Below are 27,703 nucleotides of genomic sequence, written 5' to 3'. Positions count from 1 at the left end.
TTGATGTGACATCACAGGAAAATAAAAATTCAGACTACAAGATTCACCTCTGATTAGTCCTCAGGAAAAAGAAAGCACCCATCAGAAAAAAAGATTTAGATCAATGTGTTTAAAGAAATTAGCTAAAACAAAAAAAATGTTTTGTATTGATTTCTGAAATGGTGAAATTCTCAGCCTGATGCTCTCCTTCATCAACTCTAGTTTCTCACCTGAAAATCTAATGATGCTAATTAAAGACTTGTTAATTCCTCACACTTTGACTCATGATAGGAAATGAATCAGCTTCTCCTAATTCATCACAGTCAGTTAATGAAGTTACGGGGCAGTAAAATGTCACATCACTAATGTCTCTGTAAAGTTGCAGGCGTTAACAGAACAGTTCATAGTTAACTGGTGTCTCTGATTCACTAAAGCTGATGATGAGGCAACAAATAATTGTCTTATCACCGTGACAACAAACAAAGCAGAGGTTGTCAGGAGGTGTTGCTGCTGATGCAGATGAGCGCTAGACTCTGGGAAAACAAAAGCAGAGTCGCCTACGATAAAACACACCGGCACAAAAACAGCACTCTGCTCTGAGACGTCCAGTTCAACATGTAACTACACATAGCGCTGGACTGTTCTGGATGTGTGTGTGTGTGTGTGTGTGTGTGGGCGGCTGGTTCAGTGGGTGTGACTCAAACCACTGTCACCTTCACTGGCTTATGAGTCATCCGTTTCATTGAAAGACCAGAATCGTGACACTTTGCAGCATCTCCGGAACAATTATCCAATTGGGTTGAGCCGCGAGGCCTGCAGGCTGACGTTCCTCACTCCGAACTGGAGAAAAACAATCTGTTTGTCCATCCATCACCTCACCGTGTGTGTGTGTGTGTGTGTGTGTGTGTGTTTTGGTTTGGTCTGTTGGTCAATTTGGCAATCAAACACTGATAACTTCCTTGGTAGATTTATTAGTCTCACCCTCAACGCTAACAGTAGCTTGAATACTGAGCTTGCCTTGTCTGATTGCATCATTGTTAGTTGGGGTGGGGGATCTGGCCAAAAGATCATATGACAATCTTTTTGGGTAGAATCTCAATCCACGATCTGAGAGATGATCTAAAACATCATTCTGTTTCCACTCTGATTTTATTGTGAAAGTCCTGACTGGAGGTTGTGGTTTCCGATGAGTTTCTGCTCACCACCACTCCTCGCCTACAATACTGTCTTCTGTTTATGAATTGTGTTCCTTTGGACAGCACTGCTATGTATGTATGCAGTGTTATATGTAAGCATATATGTGTATGTGTAGCTTTACACTGAATTAGCTAAAGTCAGTGGACTCCATCACCTGCAGCCTGAAGACTTACTGTGAGTGAAATCTGAAGCCTCAGTAACACATATGGATTGACAAGTAACAGGCTGTCTCTTGCCTTAAGTGATGTCGTGCATGTTTAGCACTGAGTGAGTAATTTACACATGCAGCACTGATTGTGCAGCCATTTTCTGCAGTTGTCCCTCGCAGATGATAAAGATTTCATTTCACGAGCAGCCAAGTTTTCCACACATTGATTTCCTTGTTCACACTCCAGCAGCTTGTTAAAGCTAAGTCAGAGCTAAGAAGCTGTTGAACCTGCGGGCAGTTTCCTCATACACTCTTTGCAGAATGGGATGGAGTAGAAAAGACCACTTCGCCGTGTGTGTGTGTGTGTGTGTGTGAACGGGAGAAACAGAGAGAGAAAGTCGAGTTTAACAACAAACCACCCACTTGCTGCTAATAGACAATGCTGTTTGGAAGAATAAATCTCATAGAAAAATTGCAGTGTGCCTGAATCACTGCACACAAAATTGTAATTATTGTGATGGTTCATAAACAAGTCACTTGATAAGTAGCTTGTATGAAGCATGAAATAAAATGACAGGAAAGTTTTGTAATGTTCAATGTTCAGATATATAATGTGTAAAAAAGACGACAGCAATGTCAACTGTCACCTAGGACTCTGACATATATGAAGTCAAACAATCCAGAAAAGCCATACAATCACTGTCTGTCCGTCAGTCCTTCAAAGCTCCCTGGTGGGAATCTCAACACGGGATCTGAAGTGAAGAAGATGACGTCGGTCTCTTCTGAAACGTTTCTACCTGAGTGTTATGTTACAGTATAATGTGATCATGGTGTGCAGTGGGTGTCGATCCTCCAGTCAAGCTAGCTGTTAGCGTCGCTCACTACCTCTGTAGCCGTTCTGGCCCTTAATCACAGTGATTACTTAACCACAGAGGCTCTTAAGTGCTGCTTATCAGAACTCCTCTGGAGAGCAACAACACCATCACGGCTCTCTCTTTCACATCCACCCTCCTCTTAAGCCCTTTTTTATCCTCCAGTCCTCTCGCCTCCATCCATCGCCCTTCTCCCGTCTGTATCCTGTCTCCTACTGCCCTCCTTTCCTCTCATCCTCTACTTCCCCCTCCCCCTTTCCCCTGCCCTATTTTATTCTCAGCTCTGCCCTGCATTCCCATCCCTAGAGCCAGGTGGCTAAAAAAATAGACCTACTATTAATAACAATAAGAAAACAGATGAGTTGTCTCTTAAATGTGTAGTTTGGTCCATACACAGTTGAGCACTATACGTTGTTCAGTGTCCTGTGCTCCCAAACTTCACCCAAGGGTGTGTGTGTGTGTGTGTGTGAAAATGAGTTTTTGTTACCTCTTTGGGAACTTTTCCAGTATAAACACTGAACTGACCTTGTCAGGACCCGTACTCCTGACAAGGACCAAAGCCTGGTCCTAATGAGGCAAAAACTCATTCCTGAGGTCCTGGTTAAGGTTTGGGTTATTGTTTCCTCAATGAATGGAAGTCAATGCAGTGTCCTAACCAGGATAGCTGGCACAAACACACAGGATGAGCCCCCAGGAATAAAGGTAAGTCAATAATGTTCTCACAAGTGAGTTTGTTTTGATGATATTGTTGAAGAAAATTCACTTCAAAGTTTGCTGTAGTGGAGTGAGTTTATTGGTATTCCAGCCTACTGACACAGAGTGGATCTGATCTGATCGGCAGGGGGACAGTTATACGGTTGAGCAAAGGGCCGATGGTCAACTGTACGTAAATTAGGATTGCACAATTAATCAAAATATGGCAACATGGCCAAGTGCAATATCAAAACCGCAGGAGCTGTAATCTATTTGATAAAGGTATCGGTGTCGCAACATTATTGTGCATTGTTAGCACCATAAGCATTGTGGTGCTACAGAGCCACCCTGGACTACAAATCATATTCTCCAGAGATAAAGGAACATGTTTGTTTGGTACAAGACCCAACAAAAATCACATCACCATCACTTTAATATTTTTTTCAGTGAAAATGAAATGCAAGAACAATCATTCCAACTGAAATCGCATATCGCGATATCTGCCAAAATAATCGCAATATGATTTTTTTTTGCATATCGTATGTAAATACAGTTGATCAACGGTTACAGGCATTGTGATCGGACAGAATTACAATGGATTAAAAGAAAGTAAGAACAAAGGTATTTCTGTTCATAGACCTTACAGTGTAAAACAGAGGGTCAGCTTACCAGGGGGGCAGGACGGGCTCCCAGGCTTAATCAGTGAGCAAGGTAAGACAGTGATGAAATGAACAAGATAAAGGAAGGGGACACTTCATGTGGGCAGACAGATGTCAAAGTCCCCATGACTCAAAATGTGTATTTTCTTCCTCAATATCTGTCTGAGTGTGTGTGTGTGTGTGTGTGTGTGTGTGTGTGTGTGTGTGTGTGTGTGTGTGTGTGTGTGTGTGATTGGTTGGGCAGTGGTAAAAGGAACCGGCAGGTAAGGAAAGCTGGGGCTATTAGCTAACCACAGTGCTCCTTCTAAATTGAAGGTCGGAGCAAAAACTGCACAGATTATCTTTCCTATGAGGTCAGAAATAGTTCAGTGCAAGGGACGGAGGAGGTGGAGAGAGGGGGTGAGGAAGAGGGGGAAGAACAGAAAAAAGAAAGGATAAAGGAAGAGGACAAACTGACTTCTTCATAGTGGGTTGAAAGACAGGGAGAGCAAGGAGAAAGGAGGGGAAGAGAAAACACAGTGCAGACAGAGACGAGAAGAAAAAGGAGATTCTACTGATTTTAATATTACAACTGTTGGAGCTGAAGGCAGGAATTCTGGAGGAGGAACAGAGGATTCATTGTGCCGACGGTTTACTAAAAAGACCATTAAGGTTGAAGCATTTCCCTGCAGCTCAATGAAGCACGATGCTTTCCCCGAGATCTCCGTCTCTCTGTCTCTCTCCCTGCCTGAGGTGACTCATATGCTCGATCATTTCACAATAATGGAGCACATACAATGTTAAGTGTCGAAACAAAAGCTCTTTTTTTACACTTGTAAGAATAGAAACTCACTTCTGTTCTTAAGCCTTGTAGACGGAGGAAACTTTCAGCTGCTGTTCGCACGAAAATCAACTTCCATATTGTGAGATTATCCATCACAGTGAACATGAATCTATCATTTGAATTGGGTCAAATTCACTTTAGCCTCCTTTACGTTGTATGGTTTTGTTTCCATGCCGTTTCCCTCTGTTCCCCTCTGACGTCTGCATTAGAGTAAGAAACGGAAGACTTTTACCAGGAAACAATACGTCAAAAACATGACACTTTATAAACTTCGCTTTCATGTCATTTTTCAATTCGGAGTGCTGGTGCCAACACAAAGAGCACTCAATTTCAGGCTGTGATGCAAAGTGATTTAAGGTGGAACTACTACTGGTCAGCGTGCAGACTTACAGCCTCCTTACTGTTAACACCTTATGTGTGTTAAAACACATGAACGCAGCACCGTGAAGCAGCAAAATTAGGAGCCTTTATCTGACTGTTCCACCAGCAAGTGATCACAGCACAACTGCTGTAGCACAACAAAACAAAACAAATCTAATCAACCAATCTCAGCCAAAGACAGTCTGTTCTCCAGCTGTGACACATTCGGAAATTGAACCGTCCACGTACTTTACTGGAGGAGAATAGATCTACAACCGTAAACTGCAATATAGAATAAACAAATGGTATCATTTCAACTGGGTATAGGTGGTATATGTGCTACAACGCTACAACAAGCAGTTTCCTTTAAAGTTCCTAGGCTGATGGAGAACTCCTCCAGCCTGGTTTGACACATAATGAACGAAAGCACCAAACATACTGTCCAGAAGAACTGTGTTATGTCCCCTGCGCACTGACAATACACAGTGGCACAAGAAGCTGATTTAGTTGTTCACCCTCATGATTTATTAATTGTCTGCAGGCAGACACACAAGTGGCCGCTGTACTGTAACTTCTGCGCTGCCAGCTGAGCTCACTCTCCGTCCACTAATGCAATTTGACTTGGTTTTGAAACAAGTTAATGGGAGCAAAAACCAGCCTGCTGGGCGAGGAGTGGAAGTGATGTCAGATGTAGAGCACAAGCTGAGTTCAAAATGAGGGGAAAGAGCAGAGGAGACGTTTATGTACAGCGTGTTCTGACTTCATTTTTATTTTCTTTGACGTCTTAAAACTCCTCTGACAGTTTATTATGTACAGTAAGAGCATTATGATCTCTTAACTGTGGAGTGTTTAATCCAGATCATAAACACTGAGGCAATGTGTGACTGAATGTTATGGGATGTGAATAAACTGACATACTGACCCAAAGATCCAACTGCCAGGAATAAAGCTAACAATGATACATAGATAGATAGATAGATAGATAGATAGATAGATAGATAGATAGATAGATAGATAGATAGATAGATGTTGGCTTTCATTGAATTTCAGAATCATCCTGACTCTGAAGTCAAGTAGCAGAAGTGAAGTGACAATGTGCAAAAAAATTTTGCACATTTTTGAGGGAACTAAATATGCAACAGCAGTCTTACATCTTACATGTGACTGCTTATAACACAGGGCGTTTATCCTTTGCTTAAAAAAAAACTGGAGCATAAATGAAGAGTACCCACTCCTCATGTATAGGTAATGTTCCCAGCGGTCCACGCACTTAACGCATATGTTGTAATTAGTCTAAAAATAAATTAATAAAAATAATAAAAGTTATGTCTACGTAACCACTGAGCTTATTCATCCATACCACGCACACAGATGAATAATAGCTGTGTGTGGCAGGTGACAGTTTTACTCACACTTCCCTCTCTGAGAGGGGGAAGGAGTGAGACACTGTGAAGACTCAGCTCAGTGAAACCACAGCGCTGTACTCACGTTCAGGGTTCCCGGACTCTCCTGCTGTCAGCGTCCAAAACAGCTCCCATCCATCCAGAGAGAGAGAGAGAGAGAAAAAAAGTCATTTAATTTCATTCAACCTCCGCGATAAGACGGTCAGTGATATCAGTGATGGTTAAAGAGCCTCCAGAGCGCGAGACAATGTGAGCAGAGCGACTGCAGCCGGCAGACTGAGAGAGAGAGAGAGAGAGAGAAAGAAAGAGAGAGAGAGAGAGAGAGAGAGAGGCGGCACTCAACCGGAGTTGATGACTGTTACGCCCTCGCTCTCTCTCTGTCCAAGTGTGTGTGTGTGTGTGTGTGTGTGTGTGTGTGTGTGTGTGTGTGTGTGTGTGTGTGTGTGTGTGTGTATGTTTTCACGTATATGTGAATATTGATGAATTATGCACTGACTAAGAAAAATAGAATAATATACACTCAGTTGACAGTTTATTAGGAACACTTAAAGGAGCTATTTGTAAGTTTAGCTATGGCTACATAGTCAATGTTAGCATCAACAGCTTTTTATTCAGTCTAGAAGAAACATTGAGTTCAGCATCAAACTTCACTCCTTTACTCACCAATAGCTCTCAACAGAGGTGGAAAACAACGGCAATGTTTACTCTTGTCTCTTTCATGTGTTGTCTTCTATTGAAGTTAGCATGCTAACCAGCTAGCCCGGCCCGTCTCATCACTTTCTGATAGCGACTCACTGCAGCCTCCAATCTCCCCTGAAGATGTAGTGCTGCTCAGAGGAACCTCTTGTCTTGTAAACGCAACGATGGTCGAAGCTCTTGTCAATCACCACCACCCAGCCCCGTCAAAAAAAATGCGTTCAACAGCAGAGAAAACTTAAAATTAGCTCCTTTAACTAAAACTAATGTAGTCAATATAAACGGCTAGTCTCACAGCCTCATTTACACCAGTGAGAACACAGTAAATGTATGCAACACCTCTCTGTATAACGCAACTCACTACATCACCCAAAGTGATCACACATACAGCTGAACCAGCACCTCTCTGCAACAGCTTCAACAGCAGCTGAACATTAGAACCCTCATGAAGGAGGATTTATTGTAGGACTTTTCTATTAGACTGCATTAGCTGTATGGTAAACTGGCAGCTGAGCATATATTTTATCGTATCATACATATTGTGGGCGACAAGCACTCAACTATTTTTGTCTATAGTGTTAAGCTCCAGATAATCAATTTGACAAAAGGCTAAAGATGAGAACACAATTCACAGTGGTCGTGGACACACTCTTTTTCTGATATCAACATCAGTGTCAGCACACACAAAAAATCTACAGTAGCTGATGTACCTGGCATATGTGTGTATTGACATTCTGATAATTATTTAGAATAACAGGGCGATGGTAAATGTGAGAGACAAAGAGGAGTGATAAAATAGAGCAGAATATCAGCACTGACTGTTCCAGCAGTCAGTGTTATCCAGACAGCACATGAAGCTCTCTGGCGACAGACCTCTTCCTGGCTCGTCTGGGAATCTGGAGGTGGAAGACGACGGTGTCGTTTCTGTGGAGAATCAGAAACTGATGTCCGTGTGTGTGTCTCTGAATGGACTCCATGTGTTTTGTGTTTGATGTTTGCCCTGTGCGAAAGCTGGAGGAGGCTGGCTGTGCTTCACTCTTTCTGCTGAGTTGTCCATCTGTGAAATGATTGATTTTTTTGTCTTGAGTTATCATTGAATTTTCTGTTTGATTGATCCTATAACAAATTGATTACTGTCTGTTGCCTCAGCGCTGTGTTTTCCTCTCAGGGACTGTTGTGTTAGCAGCACAGTGTAATAAGCAATGTATTGTGGGAGAAAACTGTCAACATCTTACTGTTGACTGTTGCCAGTATTGCAATTATTGCTCACTGACTTAGGGGTTGGGGTCGGACAGGGTGAGCCTCCAGGAATTAATTTAAGTCAATACAGTGTTCTCACAAGTGGGTTTGTGTTGTCATGATATCTGTTTGAGAGAGAGAGAGAGAGCGTGTGTGTGTAACGTCTAAACAACAGTTAAGTAAAAGCCAAGCTTGCTGGTGTAAAACGTCTCCCAGCAGTGGACTCATTATGTCCCATTAAGACACTTTAAAATACCATCCAGCTCATTTACTCTGTGTTTTTATGGAATCGAGCAGGGCAGAGCCTCTGAGTGATGTAGACACACTGCAGAGAAAATGGCCTTTATTTCATTTCCGTTTATTTATTTGGCTCAACCCACTGCTTTTCCTCCGCTTGATCTGTCCCCGTAAATGGTTAAAGATGCTCCCGATCCTTTATATGATCTCGTGTTATGAATGAATGAGGGGGATTTTTTTAGTACACCAAGGCAGTTACTCAGTAAACACCACAGACGTCACAGCAGCAGCAGAGGACAAGTGTAGTGAGACAAGAAAAGAGGGAAAATAGAATAAAAGGAAAAGTGGTCACTGTAAAGTCACAAAGTACAAGAGGCACAAAATATGTCATAGGGCAGTTTTATAATGTTGAAGACTGTTTTTTTCAGAGGTCTGTTCCTCACCTGTCTACACCTGTCACACCTGTTCACTTCTCAAGTCATCTGACCTCATCCTCCTGCACAGCTGTTCTTAGCCTCCGACTACACTGAAAGAAGGACTGGTCCCCCCTCCTTATCATTAATGATGCCACACAGCCACGGTGTTCCTGCTGGTTCTGCCCCATCCCAGTTTGGTCCAGTATGAAACTACGTCACCCATTCCCAGCAAACTGCCTCAGAGAACCACTTTCCTACGTCAACATCATTGAACTGTGATAGATCATATGAAATATAACCTCTCAAGTGGACTGAAAAACATTTCGGGAAGTTGCTAATCCTGCAGATGTTTTGACGACATTCGACTGCACACAAGATGAATGATGATGCGAGTCAATAGGGGATTAAATCATCTAGTCTAAAAGCATCTTCCATCTTTTTTAAAAAACATTTTTTCATGCGAATGACATTGAAAGGTTTAAAAACGTTGTCTTCTCGTTATCCCTTCTTCAGTTTCTCAGCTAAACTTTGGCGCTAAGCCAACGCTGATTCCACTTGCAGCTGCAATTTTGAAATCTGTAAAAGAAAAGCCAAACAACAGGGTGAATAAGAGAGTCAGGTTAGCAGCAGGACGCTAATAGCTTTAGCTGCCATTTAGCTGTCATTTAGTTTTCGTTTGTCAGAAACTTAATTGTCTACAATTTGAGAGCTTCCTTAAAACCGTCAACATTTTCCTTGACAAATATTTGAAGAGAAAATGTGGGAACTTGTTGACAGTTTAACCATTTCTTCTACAGCTTCAGCCATGTGCTCGTGTTGAATATTTTGGTCTCCAGTCTATCTCATGTGTTTCACTGTCTCCGTGCATTGTATGTGAGATCGTATCAAATATTGTGCTCACTTCACTATCACACACCCGCACCCTGTTGCAACTCTGTTGAGACAGGTGGAGTCTGCCAAACACTGAGTGGATCCAGACCAAACCTGAAGCACCAATAGAATCAGCACCACGCAGAGATGAAAGACACAGCTTCATCTTCATCGCTCGGCCTCACACCGCATTTTTAGGGCTTTTTCAGGACAACCACGTTGGAGTCTCTGTGAGGTGGGCGAGCCTGGAACAATACCCAGAAATGCGGCTTCCACATCTGCACCACCTGGACAAGGGTGGTTCCAGACCCAGCACACTAACACTGCCGGTTAGTTGTGCATTTCATTCTCCCATTTCAACCTATTTTATACACAGTATGCACCATACAGTCGGTCAGCTGCTCTGTCCTTGGTTGCCATGACATTCATGGTCCCCAGATGATGGATCCTAATGACTTTGTGATCCTGGAGTGAAAACAACGGGTCAGTGTTTTCATTTCATGCAGTGACACGTCTCTCTCTCACAGCTGTGTGCGTAGCTCTCTGTGACACTGTGTGAAGCCGTGCGGCTGCAAACTGCAGGAATTTACTTTGTTGTTTAGTTTGTTTAGGTTCACACTGCTCAAGTTCAAGGAGGTCTGACCTTCTGGAAGTCTTTAGAGACAGGCCGCTGCCTTCACTAACATATTACATCATGTTGACAAACGTGTTTTCCATCTGAATGATTTAAGGTACCTTAAGCTTATGATGTGGAACAGGAAAGTTCAGAACTTTTTTCTGGGTGTTTGCGAGCGATTCCTGCCAACAGTCGCGAAAACATAAACATTCAGTGCCCTAATTTTAAACGTTGCAAATGTGATCTGCACCTGCCTCCATTGCTACAGCTGAAGCTCACATAGCAGTTAACACTGGTGGACAAGTGCTCTGTTGCTCTAATGTGCTTTTGTAACAGCGGCCAATGGAAACCTGCTGCACATAAAACGATTCTCATGCCGGTTTCTTTCCCCTCTGCAGGACGACCGGCAGACAAACCGCTGTTATTCAGCAACGCCCCGTACATCAACACGTTGCTCAACAGGCCGTCGACAGCAGCTCAGACACCCTGGGGGAACGGAGAATAGACTGTTAGACACTATCTACATTCTTGACCTTCTCCCTGTGCTCCTCCTTTCCTCCACTCCCTTTTTCTGACTTTTTACCCCGCCCTCTCCTCAGATGTCTCCATCTGTCTATCTGTTTTCTTTCTCTCTGTGCTCTTCCTCTCTGCGGCCCCTTTCACAAAGAAAAACATATTGTTCATGCTAATTATCTGTAAACTTATCATGCAAAGCGCAGCCACATATTACATGAGGGTCAGGTTCATGAGGTGAGGCTGAATGTTGCCTTTACGCTGTAAGCCACATGATGCAACTTTTACTTTCACAAAATTGTGGCTGAGAATCTGTGTTGCTTTTGGGAGAAAAAAAAATCACAGTTAGCCAATGTCCACATTTTCTTTTTCCAAAAAATGCAATGAATATGTTACCGAGTGGAATCAACATTTGCATCTACATCCAAGCAAAGCATGACAAAGCATGTAGTTACTGATTCAACTACAACAGAAGCCGGGTTCGGATTACGGGGGGGGGGGGGGGGGGGGTTGTAAATATTACAATATATTGCCTATATTCATGCCTGGAAGAATCTTGTACAACTTCAGACACCCCAAGTGTCTGTACAAGCGGACTGTACCATTTCTTAACCTCGATGTTAGCTGAGCATCTCCTCTGCCCGCCTCACTTCATCAGCGGCTCACCTCAAGTTTTTGCTCCCATGGGTGGCACATGTAGGAAAATGTAAGTAGCAGTGGCTAACTAATATTAGCTAGTTTCTAACTCACTTACAGTTTAGCTAATGTTAGCTAGCTGATGGCGAGGCCTTTCATTTTCAGTGTTGGCTTGGTATTTCATTATATAAAATGTCACATATTATCTAAACAGAGGTGCTCAGTCATGAGCAGTGAGACAATGTCTCAGTAGTCTTTTGTGCTGCTGTGATGGGGTTTACTTAGTCTTTTACCTTTCTGATATTAGTTTCTTTAACTGTCACCCTCGAGAATTCAAATTGTTCCTTGTTGGGTAATTGAACAATATTAAAAACCTTGTAATAAAAATATATGAATGATACTAAAAGTACATAGTTAATTATCGTCCTGATCCTGAGCCAGAATAGCTAGAAACCTGAGTTTATTGCTTCTGAATGGATACAGTAGTACACACAGTAGGTAGCCTACTAAATACACTTGCAGAAAATATACATTTTAATATACAGTTTTAAACTCCTTTTAAACTTTTAAACTCTCTGATCTTGTTATGAAACTGTGTCTGGAATATTAATTGGTGTTTGCATTATTCCAAACACAACATCTTGGCAGACGCTGCGGTGTATTCACTAAACTGCAACATGAGCACCGATGATAAACTGTGGTACGGTGCAGAGGTTCAATATGTGAGGTGCTAATAAACCTCCCACAGAGCAGGATATAAGATCCAGACTTGGAATTTCATGAGCAATGTTATTTTGCAGAAGCTGAATTCAGGCGGTTACATACGTACATTGTCCTTGTTTCTTCGTCACTGTGACTGTTTGTGGTTAACCAAAGACATGAATAGAAGGCCATTTTTAAAAATGTTTAACCATGTTAAATTGCATTGTTATCTTTGATTTTAATCTGCAGTCAGTATCACTTCTTGTTTTTAACTCAGTAGTGTTTGTGCTATTTACCTGGATCAAATCACAACTTCACCATCTGTCGTCATTGTCAGTCCCCTGCACCAAACCCCGCTGAAACAGTGGAAAAACACTAAAGCGGAAATATTTTAAAAAAATGTGTTCTCTTTTGAAATAACAACACTAAGTATTGTTAGTAAAAAAAAAAGAAAGCTGTGAATCAGAGGTATTACGTGGTATCCCGTTTGTTGATACAAAAATCTAAATCCTCATTATGACCTTTGAAGGAATACACACATGGTCACGGTCAACTCAACACTCATCCGACAGGAACATCAGACATCCTGTGTTTACTAAAAAATGGATGAAATAAGAACATGTAGAAGCTCTAAACACAAACTAGGTGTCACAGGGTTTATCTGCAGCGCTGTGGAGGAGGCTTTAATTTCATTTTCATTTCATAAGAAGTGAAAATGGTGGGCAGCAGACTGTGTAGCACAAAAAAAAAACAGATACAGGATATACACACAAACATATTTATCTCATGTATGTCAAGAGAAGAAAGCTTCCACACACTCCACTGCAAAGTTTGTGTTTACTGAAAAAATCGCTGTAGGTAAAAATAAATAAATGAATAACTTTTGTGAAAAAATTGAACAATGAGAACACTTATAGTCTGAAATAATATACTTATACTTACCTATCTAGTCAGTACTGAGGGACCAAGCCTACTGCAGGGTTATTACTCCAGTGGGGACATGATGAGAACCCTGCGGGTGGAGACCCCTTTTTTTGAGGGTTGAGACTTGGCGTTAGGGTCAGGGTTAGGTTCAGGTTAGGGGGTTAGGGTAGAGGTTCGGCATTCAGTTATGATGGTTCAGAGGAGGGGATGGGACTAGGGAATGCGTTATGTCAGTGAGTGAGCCTCACGGGAATAGTTATAACCATCGCTATGGTGTGTGTGTTTGTGCGCACGTGTGTGTGTGTGTGTGTGCCTCAGGGTTGTACATTTTGTGGTTGAGACCCCAGACTGTCAGAACCTTCCATCCTGTGTTATTTGATTAAGTGTCTCTGAGAACAACTCCAACTGTTTTCTGTTCTCATGACTCGTCTCCCATCAGAAAAAAAATCACAATCAGCTGTGTTTTTTCTTTCTGAAGTCTTTCCCATCAGACAAAATAGGAATGGAAACTGTGAAAACTTCACAGTTACAATATAAGTTACAAAAAAATAGCTTTGGCTCATTGGATGATCATTTGAAATTAGCACGACTGGCATTTATTCATCTTCATTTCTGCTGCTTTATCTCCCCATCAGTCCACCCCCCCTCCACTGAGCAGGTTTACGCCAAATATACTGTTACTCTGTTGGTCCCAGCAGAGAGAAACTGTATTAATCGTCTCTAATGTGAGGTGTACTCCATCCTCCTGTTGCCTCGGTGAAGACAATGCTAACGAGAGCAGACTGCTCTCCTTCATTGAAAATCAATAAATTACAGCCCACGTCTTGACTGATTTGCATTAAATCCACCTCACCGTGGTGCCAAGCTAAATTCCCGCTCTTCAGTGTTTGGCACAAAATGTTGATTGATCTTTCATCTCCAGCTAAATCGCATCCACTCCAAAACATTATCACCATCTACAGTACTGTCAAAATAAAAGTCTCCAGCCCTCAGCCCTCACTGGCTGCTGAGTGATTGAGTTAACTGGCAGAAAATCAATCAACTATTTTGATAATCATTGAATTATCAAGCAAAGATGTTAAATATTCTCTCTGTCATCTAGATGTATTTCAAAATATATTAAGATGCATTCAAAGGTCATATCAATGAAAATAATCTGGTTTCAAACTGCAGGGTCACTGCATGCAGTCAAACTACACGCAGCGACCCAACAGAGGCCACTAATTCCGTTTTTCTGAGTCGTCTTCTGGGAAAAAGAAACTGTCCAGATCATGAATTGTAATAAGCTTAGATCAGTGTATTTTCTGTGGAACAAAAACTACCCTCAGACGATGATATATTTAATGTTGTATTTGATTGTCTGAGGGAGCATCATGGCTGGATGCAAGCCTAGAAACAGTTCCAGATGGTGTGCTTCTCTCCAGTGCTGAAGCTGTTTGGTCTCTGACGGGAATGTGGTTGAACATTTGTTTACAAGAAATCTCCCATCAATCATCAATTGTATGAAAGGTGAGGAGACAGTGGAACGCGCTGCTGCTGCTGCTGCTGATGATGATGGTGATGATGCTGCTGCTGCTGCTGCTGCTGCTGCTGCTGCTGCTGCTGATGATGATGATGATGATGATGATGCTGCTGCTGCTGATGATGATGGTGATGATGCTGCTGCTGCTGCTGCTGCTGCTGCTGCTGCTGCTGATGATGATGATGATGATGATGATGATGATGCTGCTGCTGCTGCTGCTGCTGATGATGATGATGCTGCTGCTGCTGCTGATGATGATGGTGATGATGCTGCTGCTTCTGGTTGTTTTCCAAAACAGTGAGTGTCAAAGTGGGTGAAAAAAAGAAAAAAGGAAAATAATTTATTCCCATAATAATTCCATCCATAAGAAACACAATGATAGAATGTATGACTATATTGTTCATGGGTTTCAAACAAGCAGAAATCTTATGGGGGTCTGTCGTTCTAATTTGTGTCACTTTTGGATCCTTGATTTGAAAACATTAGAGAACCACTGCTCTAAAAAACCAAAGGTTGTTGGTGTGATTGGACGAGATGAGGCTGAACTGTAAAATTCCCTGTTGGGAAAATAACCAAACCAACCTGATCTTCAGCAACACAAACTGCCTCTGCTGGTTTGGAGAACTGCCAGTTCGCTGTCAATAAATCTAAGTTCATCCCTGCTTTGCCAGACAGTCGTATATTAACACACTGACACTCACTGAATCCTGGAAAACACTGCCGCTTAAAATTGACATCCAGCCATCAGTTCTCATCTTATTGGAGCTGATGGCAGCTTTTAACACTCCAGATGAATTTTACAAATAGGCTTCATAAGAACAGATTGGTGCATTATCCTTATTATGCTGACCAATGACAACAGAGGTGGGCCGCACTCAGTGCCGAGAGGTCAATCTGTGTACATACGAAACCTCCTGTGAATAAAGTTCACCCCTCCTCTGTCAAGCTTTTAACACTGCACCAAATTCTGCTGTCCAGCCTGTCCCAGCTGGGTGTCCGCTCTGGTTTGGCTCCTACATCACAGGGCGATCATTCAAAGTGTTCAAGCATCACCTTCTCTCACAATATCATTCCAATTAAACGTGACCTCCCTGGGGCATGATACGGCAGGCGCCACCACTTGAATGCGAAAAGTGTGTTTTCATTTCAATTTTGCAAAATATTGCTTTGTCCAATAGTCTGAAAGCATTTTTTTTTTTGGAACATTTTACAGTTTTTCCTAAATTCACTTGTTTCCATTACTCTTTTTTAAGTTTGCAGTTTCAAAATGCGCATTAAGCAGGTCAATGGAAATGCACCTAATATCTCCAACTGCCTGCAAATCTGCAAGAAATCACAGTGTTGTGATTGTAGCTAGTAGTAACTCTATAATGATAGAGAACCTGTCAGATAGATATAGTTGAGTAAAAAGCACAATATTTGTCTTTGAACAGCTGGTATAAAATTGATCAAAATCAAAATACTATATATAAAATGCAAGTATCCTCCCGATGAGTAAATGTACTCTGCACCTAAACTTGAGGTCACCTCTCTTTCTGATTTACCCATAATTAAATGACATCATTTAAACATCAGTCATGTACCTTGTGAATGAAGCTAAAGGAAACATGGGAGGATAAATGTGGCTTTAACTGTGATCAGCTGATGTTGCTGTGAAATCTCCTGCCAAGATAAGAAAAGATAAAGCTCATTACACCTGCTGCACAGAGTAGTACGAATAAAAAAAAAACAACAAGGAGGACAAAGTGACTGATGATATCAATAAAAAATCATTAACACAGGTTTTTAACACTTTGAAGAGTGTCTGCTCCTGGCTCCGTTATTTCCGGTTACTCCCTGCGCTGTGCGTGACCCTGCCCTTCAGGAGAGATTTAAGACTCAGTACAGTTACCTTCTAAATGCCAACACACTGGTAACATGGTTATCTTCCACCTCTGAGAAGTGTTAGTGTCCTGTAGGAGGCCTTCGCACTGCCTCCTCCTCCTCCTCCTCCATGTCCTCTGCGTCACCCTTGTCCTAAAGGTCGATGTTTATTGTGTTAAAGTTTAGGGTATCATATGTCTCACGCTCTTCCTTTGTACTGTATGGGAAGTCCTTTTGTCCTTGTGATGTCCATGTTGTCCCTGCGTCCTGTAAAACTCCCAGAAGTGCCCGAGACAAATTCTTGTTTATTTGGAATGGAAAAGCTATGAAGCTACAGAAGTCTATACTGGACAATAATAAGACAATGTGATGTAAATATTTTTTATGAGAAATTATACAGAATATGCCCCATGAATGAATGAATAATTAAAAAAATAATTCATCAATATGCTATGTAGTGACTTCATGAAACAGGCTAAAAGTCACTGAAAGGTCGGGGTCGGGTCTTTGCTTTGTCTCACACTTCCAAAAAAAAAATTCACTGCCAGTGCAAAATACACACACAGGTGGACAGGTGCTTGTATCAACTACAAATGTCGCCACCAATGTCCATGTGATCCAGCTGTCAATCGTACAATAATAAATGACATTAATAACTGATATATCACAAGGATTAATGAATAACAACACCAAAATATAAACCATCACAAACCTACAAAATTCATTCCTCTCTGAAATCATACATGGCTCCTACATGACGTGTAAAATTATTTGCCCACAATAAATTTCCATTAAAGATGTTTTTTTACACAAGCTGAAACATTTTCAGCTCATGTGGAAGTTTTCACCTCGACGAAGGCAAATTCTCTTCATTTTTGTCCTCTTGTGTCTCTCCATTGACTCTGTGTGGACTTGCTAACGTTTGCTTTGTGATTAGTCTGTACACACCAATGCGGATCAATATGAAATGCACTTGAACGTGACACGAGAACTGAGTGCCTGAAGCTGTTTTACATCCTGTTGAGGTTGTGCTGCAGTGTCTTAAAGTATCAGTCCATCTACAGAACCTCCTGAGCGTCTGTGACGTTGGTGTTGGGAGGATCTATAGTGGCTCCCTCCTCTTCCAGCTCCTCATCTTCACACTAAGAGGTATTGACAGACAACATCAGGCCATCATGACCACAACACCAGCGTGACCTGACACTGGATAAACACTGGAATCCTCCCTCTTGCATTTGACTCCCCCCCATCTTCTCCTACTCCGACATATCATCACATCAGCTACACAGTAGGTCTGTGTATAATGCACTCACTGTTTGGGATGAATTTGTAATTGACCATAATCTTCCTCTGTTTGAATCCTTGATTACTGATATTTTCCAGAATGCCTTTCAGCCATCCCCAGAGGACCTGCCGACATTTGTTAAATTTTAATGTGTGTGGATGGAGAGCGCAATGAAGAGAAAACAGCTTAAAATGCAACATGTTGCAATGCATTCTGGTCTATGGGCTGCTGTACAAAGAGATCTCGGTGACTTCTGTAGAAGGTCAGAGAGTACAGTGTGTGAGTGTGTGTGTGTGTGTGTGTGTGTGTGTGTGTGTGAGAACTCCTCATGGTTTCTATTCACATGATCCACTGCTGGATCATGTGAATAGAAGGATGGCGGAGTGGAGAAAAGGCCCACAGAGAAACAACATAAAGACAAATAAAAAAATATTTGAATTATGTATTGAAGAATCTCATGTACATAAATCAACAAAAGTGCAGGAACACTGAGCTCAATGCACCACCTGTCTACATTATATAATAAAGCCATTAATAATTTATGTACTGAATACATATATGCTTCTGTTTGCATGTTGTTATCATGTTATGTTAAAAAAAAAACAAGATAAGAAAATTACAAATTTATATTCATAAACATTTTTATTGACATTAGACCCTGATCAGTATAAACATCCTTCAAGAGGACGTCTAATTTATATGTAACTGATACAACTGTAATGAAAGTCGATGAGGCATTGATGTAGAGATGTAGATGGGAGGTTGAGATTAAAGTTGATACTTGTATTCTTACATTAAAAGAAAATGTGATACTCTGATCCTAGATGGTTGCAATTTCAAAAGTAGCAGTATCTGATTCTTATCCAAGCTGTTACATCTTCTATGGTTTGATGTTTCTAACCCTGAAACGTCCGTAACACTAGTGCTAATTTAAAGTCATGTTTAAATTCAACACACACTCTCTGCAGCTCACTACACCACTTCTGAATAAAATCATATTTCAGCTGCTTTTCAACAGTTAGTTTGAAACTGCTGGCTTTCCCTAGATTTATTCCTTTTTGACTTTTGACTGTAGGTGAAAGTTTTTTTTTTCCCCATCTCACAATAGTATGCAGTAAATACACAACATATTGTCAGTCTGATCCAGGTAGAGCCTCTTATTTATGGAAACAGGGAGGAGGTGTCTTCACGGAACAGCAGGCTCCTGTTGCAGGTCACTCAGCAAAACTCCAGGTCAGGTGTATGATGTTGTTTAGAGAGGTGAGAGAGAGTTCTCGTTTACTATCAACTCACTCCAGTTAACACTGTGTGATCTGGGTACTTGAACCTTTGGACACAAACAGACTCACTCACATGTACAATACAACTGTCACCATAACAGCCTCCCTGGTTCCTCTCTTTACTCTTAATTTACCACAAAATATTTTGTATTAACCCATACACAAATGTAATATATACACATATAGTGAAATGTGAAATATATGTGCATATAAAATAAAAATATTTATGTGAAAATTATATATATGAAACCTATTAGAAATGGGAACAATTTCATGTACAATTATGTATGTTTATGTATGCATGCTTATATTGTAGACTTTACAAAAAGATATACAGTATATAGCCCAAAGCTTGTCAATATATGTTGATCTAATATACACTAGAGTCCAAACGTTTGGGACCACTTTCCTAGAATGTGAGAATATGTTTAAAATGAATGAGAAATTGTTGCGTGCGCCCTGGTAATAAGAAAAACATGTATAAACATAAAGATTTTTTATATGTAGGTTTTCAAAAAAAAAAAACTTTCATATATAAATTTGCTATATATCATTAACATATAGTGACAACATTTTACACCATATAAAATGCATCATATAGATATTATTAATATATGTACATATAGAGGTTTTACTATGGATATTTCATGTTATAAACATATAACTGTTATAAACTTAGCGTACATGTGCGTGTATGTATATATCTGAGAATGATATATATTCCCTAATAGGTGACATATATGGCAACATCACTCTTGATATAGGGACACACTGCATGTGTCATATATTACATTTCTGTATGGGAATAATAACAAATGTTATGCTGTTGAATTGAGCAGATGATTTATTATATACAGCAACACATGATAAAGATGTAATAGATAAAGACTATTGTATATGTATATTCATGAATATTTTTACCTTGATTCTACCAGGATCATCCCTTGTGATGAGGGTATCTCTTATCCTTTTTCTAGCTAATTTATAGGAACAAAAAAAGAGCCTCCCCTCAGTTGTACTTGGGTAAAAACTTTATTAACAAAACAGAAGGCAAAGCACAGCTCAAGCTCACTTCTACAGCACAGTAGCCAACATTACCCTTCTGTCAATCGCTAAAAGTGCCACAAGAACAGTAATAACATCCATCATTGTTACAGTTAAATATTAAAATAACACAGCCACTCGGATATACTGCATAATATATATTTTTACTCTAGAGACCTTTGCAACATTAACAGCATCTACAGGAGGACAGCCTCAGTCATGCTCATTCTCTTGTATTGTAGCGCCATCTAGTGCCTTCTCAGCACAGTTACAGTAGTAGTACAATCAGAAACACGGCAGCCCGGGTGGGGGATGGGGGGAAACGCAGCAGCCCGGGTGGGGGTCGGGGGGAGACAAAACAGCCACTTCGTACCATTTTACAGTCTGTGATAATAACAATCTGCACCTTAAGAGTTTGGAAATGAGGCTGAGGGATGGAAAAGTGTAGTATAAGAAGGCAATGGGGTAATAGTAAGTATTTTAAAAGGGGAACACCACCTATTTTAGGAATTCTAATACAATCTTCCTTTGCCCCACGACAGGTCAGTTACTTCCTCCAAACAGACATCACTCTTTCTTAAAGCTCATGCACAGGAATATCACACCTTGACAAGGCTACATTCTGTTTCACAACATGTCTGCACATGGTTTTGAGGGTTTACTTGAAGTCACTGTTTGCTTCTGGAAAGAGCAGTGCTTGTTGACAACTATCTACTACATTCTCCTGGAGCGCAGCCATTAAAGGGCCCATGTTTTCACCTGGTTATTTCAAATCAAGTATACTTTACACTACAGCTCACTATTCTGCACACCAAGCTGTTGTCTTATATATATGTAGGTGTATTTTTTATTGCAATAATCCATTGGTTCCATGGATTCAGTGATATGAAAATATATTTTAAAATATTTTAGTTGTGTAATGAATCACAGAGAATCAATACTGTATTTCCTAGTCAGACTCATTTCAAGAGTTTGCAGATTGATTTTCATACTTCATGAAAATGAATGGAAACCAATAGCTGAAGGAAAAATACCCTATTAAACCCAAAAGTATAAATGTAAACCCTAACAATGTAGCATGCATTCAAAAAAGGTCAACAAAACTGTAAAGTGCACATGATTTGCAATTAAGGAGCTCAAGCCTGCAAACACATCAGTCCTATAAAATAGGTGGAATTCCAGTTAAAAGGGGTTAAGATAAATACAGTTTAGGCACAGTTAGTAGTAATGCTAAAATCATAGGTTTACTGTGTGTCACCAGCAGCAGCTTCCAGCTCAGTTGGTGTTACAGTAGTTGATTTTTTTTGGGGGAACAATTAGGATTCACTTCCTGCATGGCAACAAGTCATTTTCTCTACATTCTATTACAAACAGCTGGACACTAAATAATATTCCATTTATTACAGTGATACTCATTATCTCATCTTGTGTGGTGTGTGGCCCGGTCAAGTTGTGAGTGTGGTTTTGTAATTTCCAGGGGGCACGGAGGAGGTGCTGCCCCCTGCTGGCAGGATGATTAAACAGTGAAGAGGTGACAGGGGTCAGGGAGGATGCTGGTCCCCGCCTGTGGGGGATTAGAGATGTGGGCTGATAGTGTTGCCTAGGCGACCACCCACTGCAGGACGCTGGTATCTTTCCCGCCGGTGGAGATCAGGTGGCTGTCGTCGTGCAGGAAGGCAACGTTGGTCACGTGACTGCTGTGGCCACTGCACTCGTGGCTCGGAGCCTATAAATTTGAGCGGAGCACATAGTAAAGTAACAAAGTATTGAGTGAAGACAAAAACAACAGATCAGCTGTTAAGGTGTTGCACTTAGCATGGGTAAATGGTAAACGGTAAATGGACCGCGCTAATATGGCGGTTTTCTAGTCTTATCGACCACTCGAAGCGCTTTACAATGGAGGCCACATTCACCCGTTCACACACACATTCATACAGCATCTTTTCCACACACACTCACGCACCAGTGAAACACTGAGGGCAACTTGGGGCTCAGTATCTGGCCCAAGGACACTTCGAAATGCAGAGTGGAGGAGCCGGGAATCGAATTGAACCGACTTTACGAATAGTGGACGATCCACTCAACGTCCTGAGCCACAGACGCGCGGGGATCACGTTTATAAAATCTTAAAAGTTTAGTATTTCTCTAATTAGTTTTTTGGTCAAATAATTTAAAACATGTAACTGTGTCAATAGGAGTTTTATCTACATGTAACCTCGTCATCAGGTTAACCTATGAATCATCTTATGACCTTGACTCCTCCTCATGACCTGCAGGCTGGGCAGTGATATTGAAGCCTTTGACAGTGACAGAATTTTAAGAAAACATATGTACACAGTTAATTTTTGAATCAGTCTCAGTTTTTCATGAAGTAAAACTATTACTTGCTTCTGGTTTTAGTCGCTAAATGTGCGTAAAACTTTTACGATGAGTTAATTCTGAGTGCTTAAAATACCAACATGTTGTAACCATTTGCAGCTGCTGTAGCTTTCTGCAGTTTCTGTGATAATGGTAGCCAGCTTGTCTGAATGGACAATTACGTTTACAACTCCAGTTTAAAAGTCTAACGTTTAAACTTGAAGAACTTGCAAAAAAGAAAGAAAAAAAGTCAACAGCACTCGTTTGTGAGCACAAAATAAACACCTGGTAGAAATTGGGGGCATTATAGGTCTGGTGGTGATGCCACACCGAAAGCCTTGCGGTTGAGTGTTATGTTATTTCTGCTGAGCTTTCAGTGTGTTTTACAGTGTTCATAAATACGTAATCACAGTGTGGTCAGAGAAGAGCAGTGTGGCTGCTCAGCTCTGAGGAGTAAAAGGTCACAACGCAGCAAACCCTAAAAGCAGTGGAGAGATGAGTTGCTGGAAAGCTTCAGGACATAAACATGACAATACAAACGTGATGTGTGCATGCAGACACACAGGCACTGATGCTGATACGCTAACAGAGTGTAACTGTGGGTGAACATGACTGACCCTTGGCTGAGAACAGGGAAAGGAGAACAAGTGCACTTTGCCAAAGTCATCAGCAGAGGCCAGCAGGGATCCGTCATGTGACCTGCACACGGCGTTGATGTCTGTGCCGTCTGCTCCATCTGGCCAAATTCCTGAGAGAGACAGACGGAGAGAGAGAGAGAGAGAGAGAGTTAGTGAAAGTGTGAGAAAGACAAACAGGCTGCAGTAAAATTCAAATCGTCGTGCAGCGGTTTGATCAAACGGTCAATATTGACACTTCACCAACAGAAATGACAAGTCAGAAATTTAAACAGTAGACAAAACTATCTTCCAAAAGCCACGGGTGGATACTCAGTCCAGAGAACGCTAGAGTCTTTTCAGTTTGGTAAACATTACAAAATACCAAAGTGTTAGAAGTTAAAAAACTATCAAACATCTGCCAACTAACCCTAAAACACACAGAATATAAAACTACATGAATCTGATAATTCACCTGTTGTTCACTCTGGACCTGAGGTGGGTTCACAGGCTTCAGATGGATAAAAGTGAGATTTATCAACCTACCGAAGGTACTGAAGGCCAGAGTGCAGGTGTAAGTGGCCCACTCCAGGTTGCGCACCGTGTCCATGTTGGTCACATGTTTACCACTGGATGCCTCCCCTGAGAAAAAAACAAAGACAAAACACACACAGCCAAAATGTCACTTTCACATTTTTTCTATCTTTGTAACATGAGTGATGTGAGTTTACATATTTTTTTTTTTTTGCATATCGTTCAGCCCTAAGTGAGTGTGAAGAGGCAGAGGAAGGGGGGGGGGGGGCTTACAGAAGAGGATCTCGTAGTCTCCTGAGTTGGTGACGAGGTACTGGCTGTCTGTCGACCAGTCCAGGTGGGTGACGAAGCTGGAGTGACCCTGGGGAGGAGGGAGCAGAAGAGGTCAGATTTTCTGCATCTAACTTTTATTTCCTACTTCAAGTGAAGTTTAACAATAAACAATAACAAAAAAAAAACTATTCATCTTTCAACCCCAGTTATGTAATAGAGTTGTGCATAAAGAGAAAAATAGCTGGTCCCGCTTTAAATAAATATTTTTTTTTCCAGACAGCCGAGATATGAATTGTGAAAGAAGGTTGTTATTTTAGGAAAGTACACTTACAGTGCATTTCCCCACACGGCTGTACTTTCGGCCATTCTCCGTCACAGCATAGATGTAAACAAAATTGTCATGGGAAGCGACAGCCAGGAAGTTACCATCTAAAAGGCACAAGGTCAACATCGTTAACGGTGCTGCTGGCAGAGATGATGCAGTAGAGATAATCAAGTGTTTTATGGATTTGGCTCAGTGATGTGAACAGGTGATGTTTTACCTGGAGAGTACTTGACGTTGGAGATGATTTCATTGCCATCTGTGTGCATAGAAACAAGATCCCGGGTGTCAGTGTCCAGCACCAACCACCTGCAACACACACACACACACACACACACACACAAGAAATCTGTGAAAATGTCCATCACAATCCATCACGTCCATCCCATTTGAAGAGATGGAAACTGTGAATGTGTAATCTTTGCTTAATAAATTACTCAAGTTACTGTTTCTTAGTTTTTCTGTTGATCAACAAATATATTAATTAACCGATTTATCTTTCTTTCTGCATCCATTCATTTCTTTATTTGGATTCCCACTAGCTTCCACACAGTGGTCGCTAGTTTTCTTGAGGTCCACCCACAAAAACAACAAATAAAACAATAATTAAAATCACTATCAATAAAAAAGAAGAAAACTAAATTAAACAAAACACAGAAAACAATTAAAACAACCTACTGATGCCTCTGTTAGTTAATTAGTTCTGATTGATGTTTTATTATTAAATAATTGTTATTAGAGCAGTTGCCACAACTACATACAGTAAGTTGAAGTAGTGTTCTTTCATAAGTTGAATTTTTGAATTGAAGTACCTCCTTACTCATTTTTTAATAATGTGTTTCACAGGATTAGTGTTCTAAGAAATGGATTAGTTGTCGTCTTGTGTAACAGTTGTTCCAGATGTTGTGAATTGCTGTTGAATTGTTAGTGTTTAGTTTCTGAAATGTAACTGTGGGAACAAAATGTCAGCTGAGAGGCCGACCTTCCAGTCATGGTCCCCACTGCCAGAACAGCCCCGCTGGGATGGAAACCTGCAGACCTCCCTGGATCCTGGAGCAGCGAGGGGAGCAGAGCAGAGGATCAACCAGTTGATCTAACTCATTACTCTTATTATTAAAGACAGAAGTGTCTTCTCTGATTCAATTATTTTTTGTATTCAGGTGCTGTAAAGTCAGTGCTTAACATCCTGATGTTAAATCCTATCATCCTATTCCTCCTTACATCAATAGTCTTGCTCCAGAGGGGCTGATGGGAGTTGGTGTCCCAGAGGTGAACCTGTTTGTCCTGGGAGCAGGTGACGAACTGCTCCATGGAGGGATGAACATCCAGCCCCCAAAGCTCATCTGTGTGACCCTGTAACACATTGCACGTCTTATTCAATACATCCTGAGGCTGCTGTGTGTACACATTTAGCATCTATTTGCATTTCCCAAAACATAATACTAGACGTCTGAGTGGAAGCAGACAACAAGAGTGTGTTAGAGAAGAAGACATACGGTGGAAACAACTTATCTCCCTTCTGGAAATACTGAAGATATTTAGTGACAAAAAAAATTATATCCTTGTGTACTCTTATTATACCAGAACAGGTAAATTGTGTGTGTGTGTGTGTGTGTGTGTGTGTGTGTGTGTGTGTGTGTGTGTGTGTGTGTGTGTGTATGTGTACCTGTACAACAGGAGTTAATGTATCAGGGAAGGCAGCTCTGATGATGGCATTCTTGGTGGTTCCAACAAACAGCTCTCCTGGTTTTCCTTCAGCCAGAGCCCGAACTGGACCGAACGACTCACCCACCTGGGGAGAGACACACACACACAGACACACACACAGGCTGTAAGTAAGAGAAGACTTCTCTCTCTCTGCAGGATTATTCTCTGACCGTGCCTTTTATATGCACAGGACAGTTCAGTGCTCTTACCTCCATCTCAGCCTGTTTCCTGTAGTCGTGGTCCCACAGCACCACCTTGCGGTCCTTCCCTCCTCCAGACACCATGGTGCCGTCCTTCAGGACACATATTGAGAAAATCCCGCCCTCGTGGGCCCCGGACACCACCTGGCTGATGCGGTTACCACCTGTCCATCAGGAGACAAACAGAAGATGCCCGCCTCTGTTGGATCCTTCACACTTTTCAATATGTGAGAAACAAATTAAACTGTACATTTGCATCACTTGATGATGAACCCAGAGAACAATTTTCTACCTTGGAGTCAATATCATGATGGAATTAATGACCTGCTCTGCAAACATAAACGCTTATAGTTGGATTTAGCTACAGAGGGCAACATGTTTTACAGCTACCTTTCAGTAATGATCCATAACTTACAAATTGGTTTTAGTTTCCTGCATCTTTACTGGTTGCTTTTCAAAAATCCAATCATGTTCTCACATGAATGCCACCTCTGCATTAACATTTTCATACCACAGTAAGCAGCCAAGCTTTTAGTGTTGAGAGATTTAATTTCTTAATATCTTGCACAAAGGGTTGGGCTCAGTTTAGATTAGATTTTACCTTTGGCCCAGACGTAGATGTTTCCACTGGAGTCTCCTGTAATGGCATCTCCATTCTCAGCAAACGCCACACACAACACATACTTTGGTTTCTCGTGTTTCTACAGAGAGAGAGAGAGAGAGAGAGAGAGAGAGAGAGAGAGAGAGAGAGAGATGATGGGATTTAGTGCGAGGCTGTTGCAGACTAGACTGTTTGTTTTGGCTGAGTGTACTTAATCAAATAACACATGTATCTTCATCACAGTGAGGTTTAATGAGATTCATTTGAGGTGGGAGGGTGTGTTATATTTGTGGAGCGCAGAGCAGCTGTTATCATGGCTATACCTCGAACAGGCCCTGTCTCTTGGTCAGAGTGTTGCCCTCCATGGTCCAGAAGTTGATGTGAGATTTTCCACAGGTGACGATCACGTTGGCGTCCATGGGATGAAACACAGCAGCCAGTACAGAGTCATTGGAGCACTGCACAGACAGGAGGAGTGAAGACACGGCATGAATCTCTACCAGATTCACTCTGAAGAGAACTTGTAATATTACAACCTTTTTGTCCATTCTGGTGATCCATACTATTTGGCAATTAAACTTTCAAACCAGGAAGTAGCATGAATAATAATAGAGCTGTGTAAATGGGATAAGGCTCGGGTGGTCAAAGGTCAAGGTTCAGGATACCTTGACTTCAGCCAGTTGCTTCTCCTTCTGCCAGTTCCAGACCGACAGGATGTGATCGTTGGCATCGTCCACGGCGCAGAGGTAGGTGCCGCCGTTCTGAAGACAACAATAAGTAGTTACATCTACATTAAGATGTGTTTATTAAAACTAGAACTCATTTGTAAATCACAGCGTCAGTACTTGACTGAACTTTGCACAGTGTCACACCCTCAGTAAACGCCACAGGACGTGAAGCTGCTTACCGACTTGGAGAAAGCTACGCATGTGACTGCTCTGTCACACACTCCCATCCCGAGCACATGCAGCGTGTTGAGACTCACAGAATCCCAAACACGAACATGGGGAGCCAGCAGCTGAGCAGGAAAGTGACAGAGGTCAAACCAGACAGAGAAACATTGAGTTAGACGAACTCATTTGACTCATGGGAACAAAAATGTCTTGAAAAAATTTCC

At 41.4% G+C, this 27,703-nt stretch overlaps 1 protein-coding gene and 1 long non-coding RNA gene across 2 annotated transcripts in view; both read right to left on the bottom strand.

The window, feature by feature from the left end:
• The window catches only part of LOC111216968, a 42,336-nt gene extending 35,972 nt beyond the window's left edge, over positions 1-6,364 (bottom strand). Inside the window, exon 1 of the long non-coding RNA XR_002664943.1 lies at positions 6,220-6,364. This is a non-coding gene — a long non-coding RNA (uncharacterized LOC111216968). The remainder of the gene's footprint in view (positions 1-6,219) is intronic.
• A 13,585-nt stretch (positions 6,365-19,949) lies between these two features.
• LOC111216943 (echinoderm microtubule-associated protein-like 2) overlaps positions 19,950-27,703 on the bottom strand; it is a 30,805-nt gene continuing 23,051 nt past the window's right edge. The window contains exons 9-22 of the mRNA XM_022738607.1: positions 27,494-27,604; positions 27,252-27,347; positions 26,910-27,044; positions 26,587-26,686; positions 25,995-26,149; positions 25,745-25,870; positions 25,300-25,431; positions 25,061-25,128; positions 24,299-24,387; positions 24,088-24,185; positions 23,757-23,844; positions 23,496-23,591; positions 22,953-23,083; positions 19,950-21,703 (exon numbers count right to left, since the gene is read on the bottom strand). Coding sequence (XP_022594328.1) covers positions 21,578-21,703; positions 22,953-23,083; positions 23,496-23,591; positions 23,757-23,844; positions 24,088-24,185; positions 24,299-24,387; positions 25,061-25,128; positions 25,300-25,431; positions 25,745-25,870; positions 25,995-26,149; positions 26,587-26,686; positions 26,910-27,044; positions 27,252-27,347; positions 27,494-27,604 — 1,551 coding nt within the window. The 3' untranslated portion in view covers positions 19,950-21,577. The remainder of the gene's footprint in view (positions 21,704-22,952; positions 23,084-23,495; positions 23,592-23,756; positions 23,845-24,087; positions 24,186-24,298; positions 24,388-25,060; positions 25,129-25,299; positions 25,432-25,744; positions 25,871-25,994; positions 26,150-26,586; positions 26,687-26,909; positions 27,045-27,251; positions 27,348-27,493; positions 27,605-27,703) is intronic.

Source organism: Seriola dumerili, unplaced genomic scaffold, assembly GCF_002260705.1.
Source record: "Seriola dumerili isolate Sdu_G_001 unplaced genomic scaffold, Sdu_1.0 BDQW01000036.1, whole genome shotgun sequence".
Lineage (NCBI taxonomy): Eukaryota > Metazoa > Chordata > Actinopteri > Carangiformes > Carangidae > Seriola > Seriola dumerili.
Note: the sequence above shows the minus strand (reverse complement) of the source record. Positions and strands in the feature narration are given on the sequence as shown.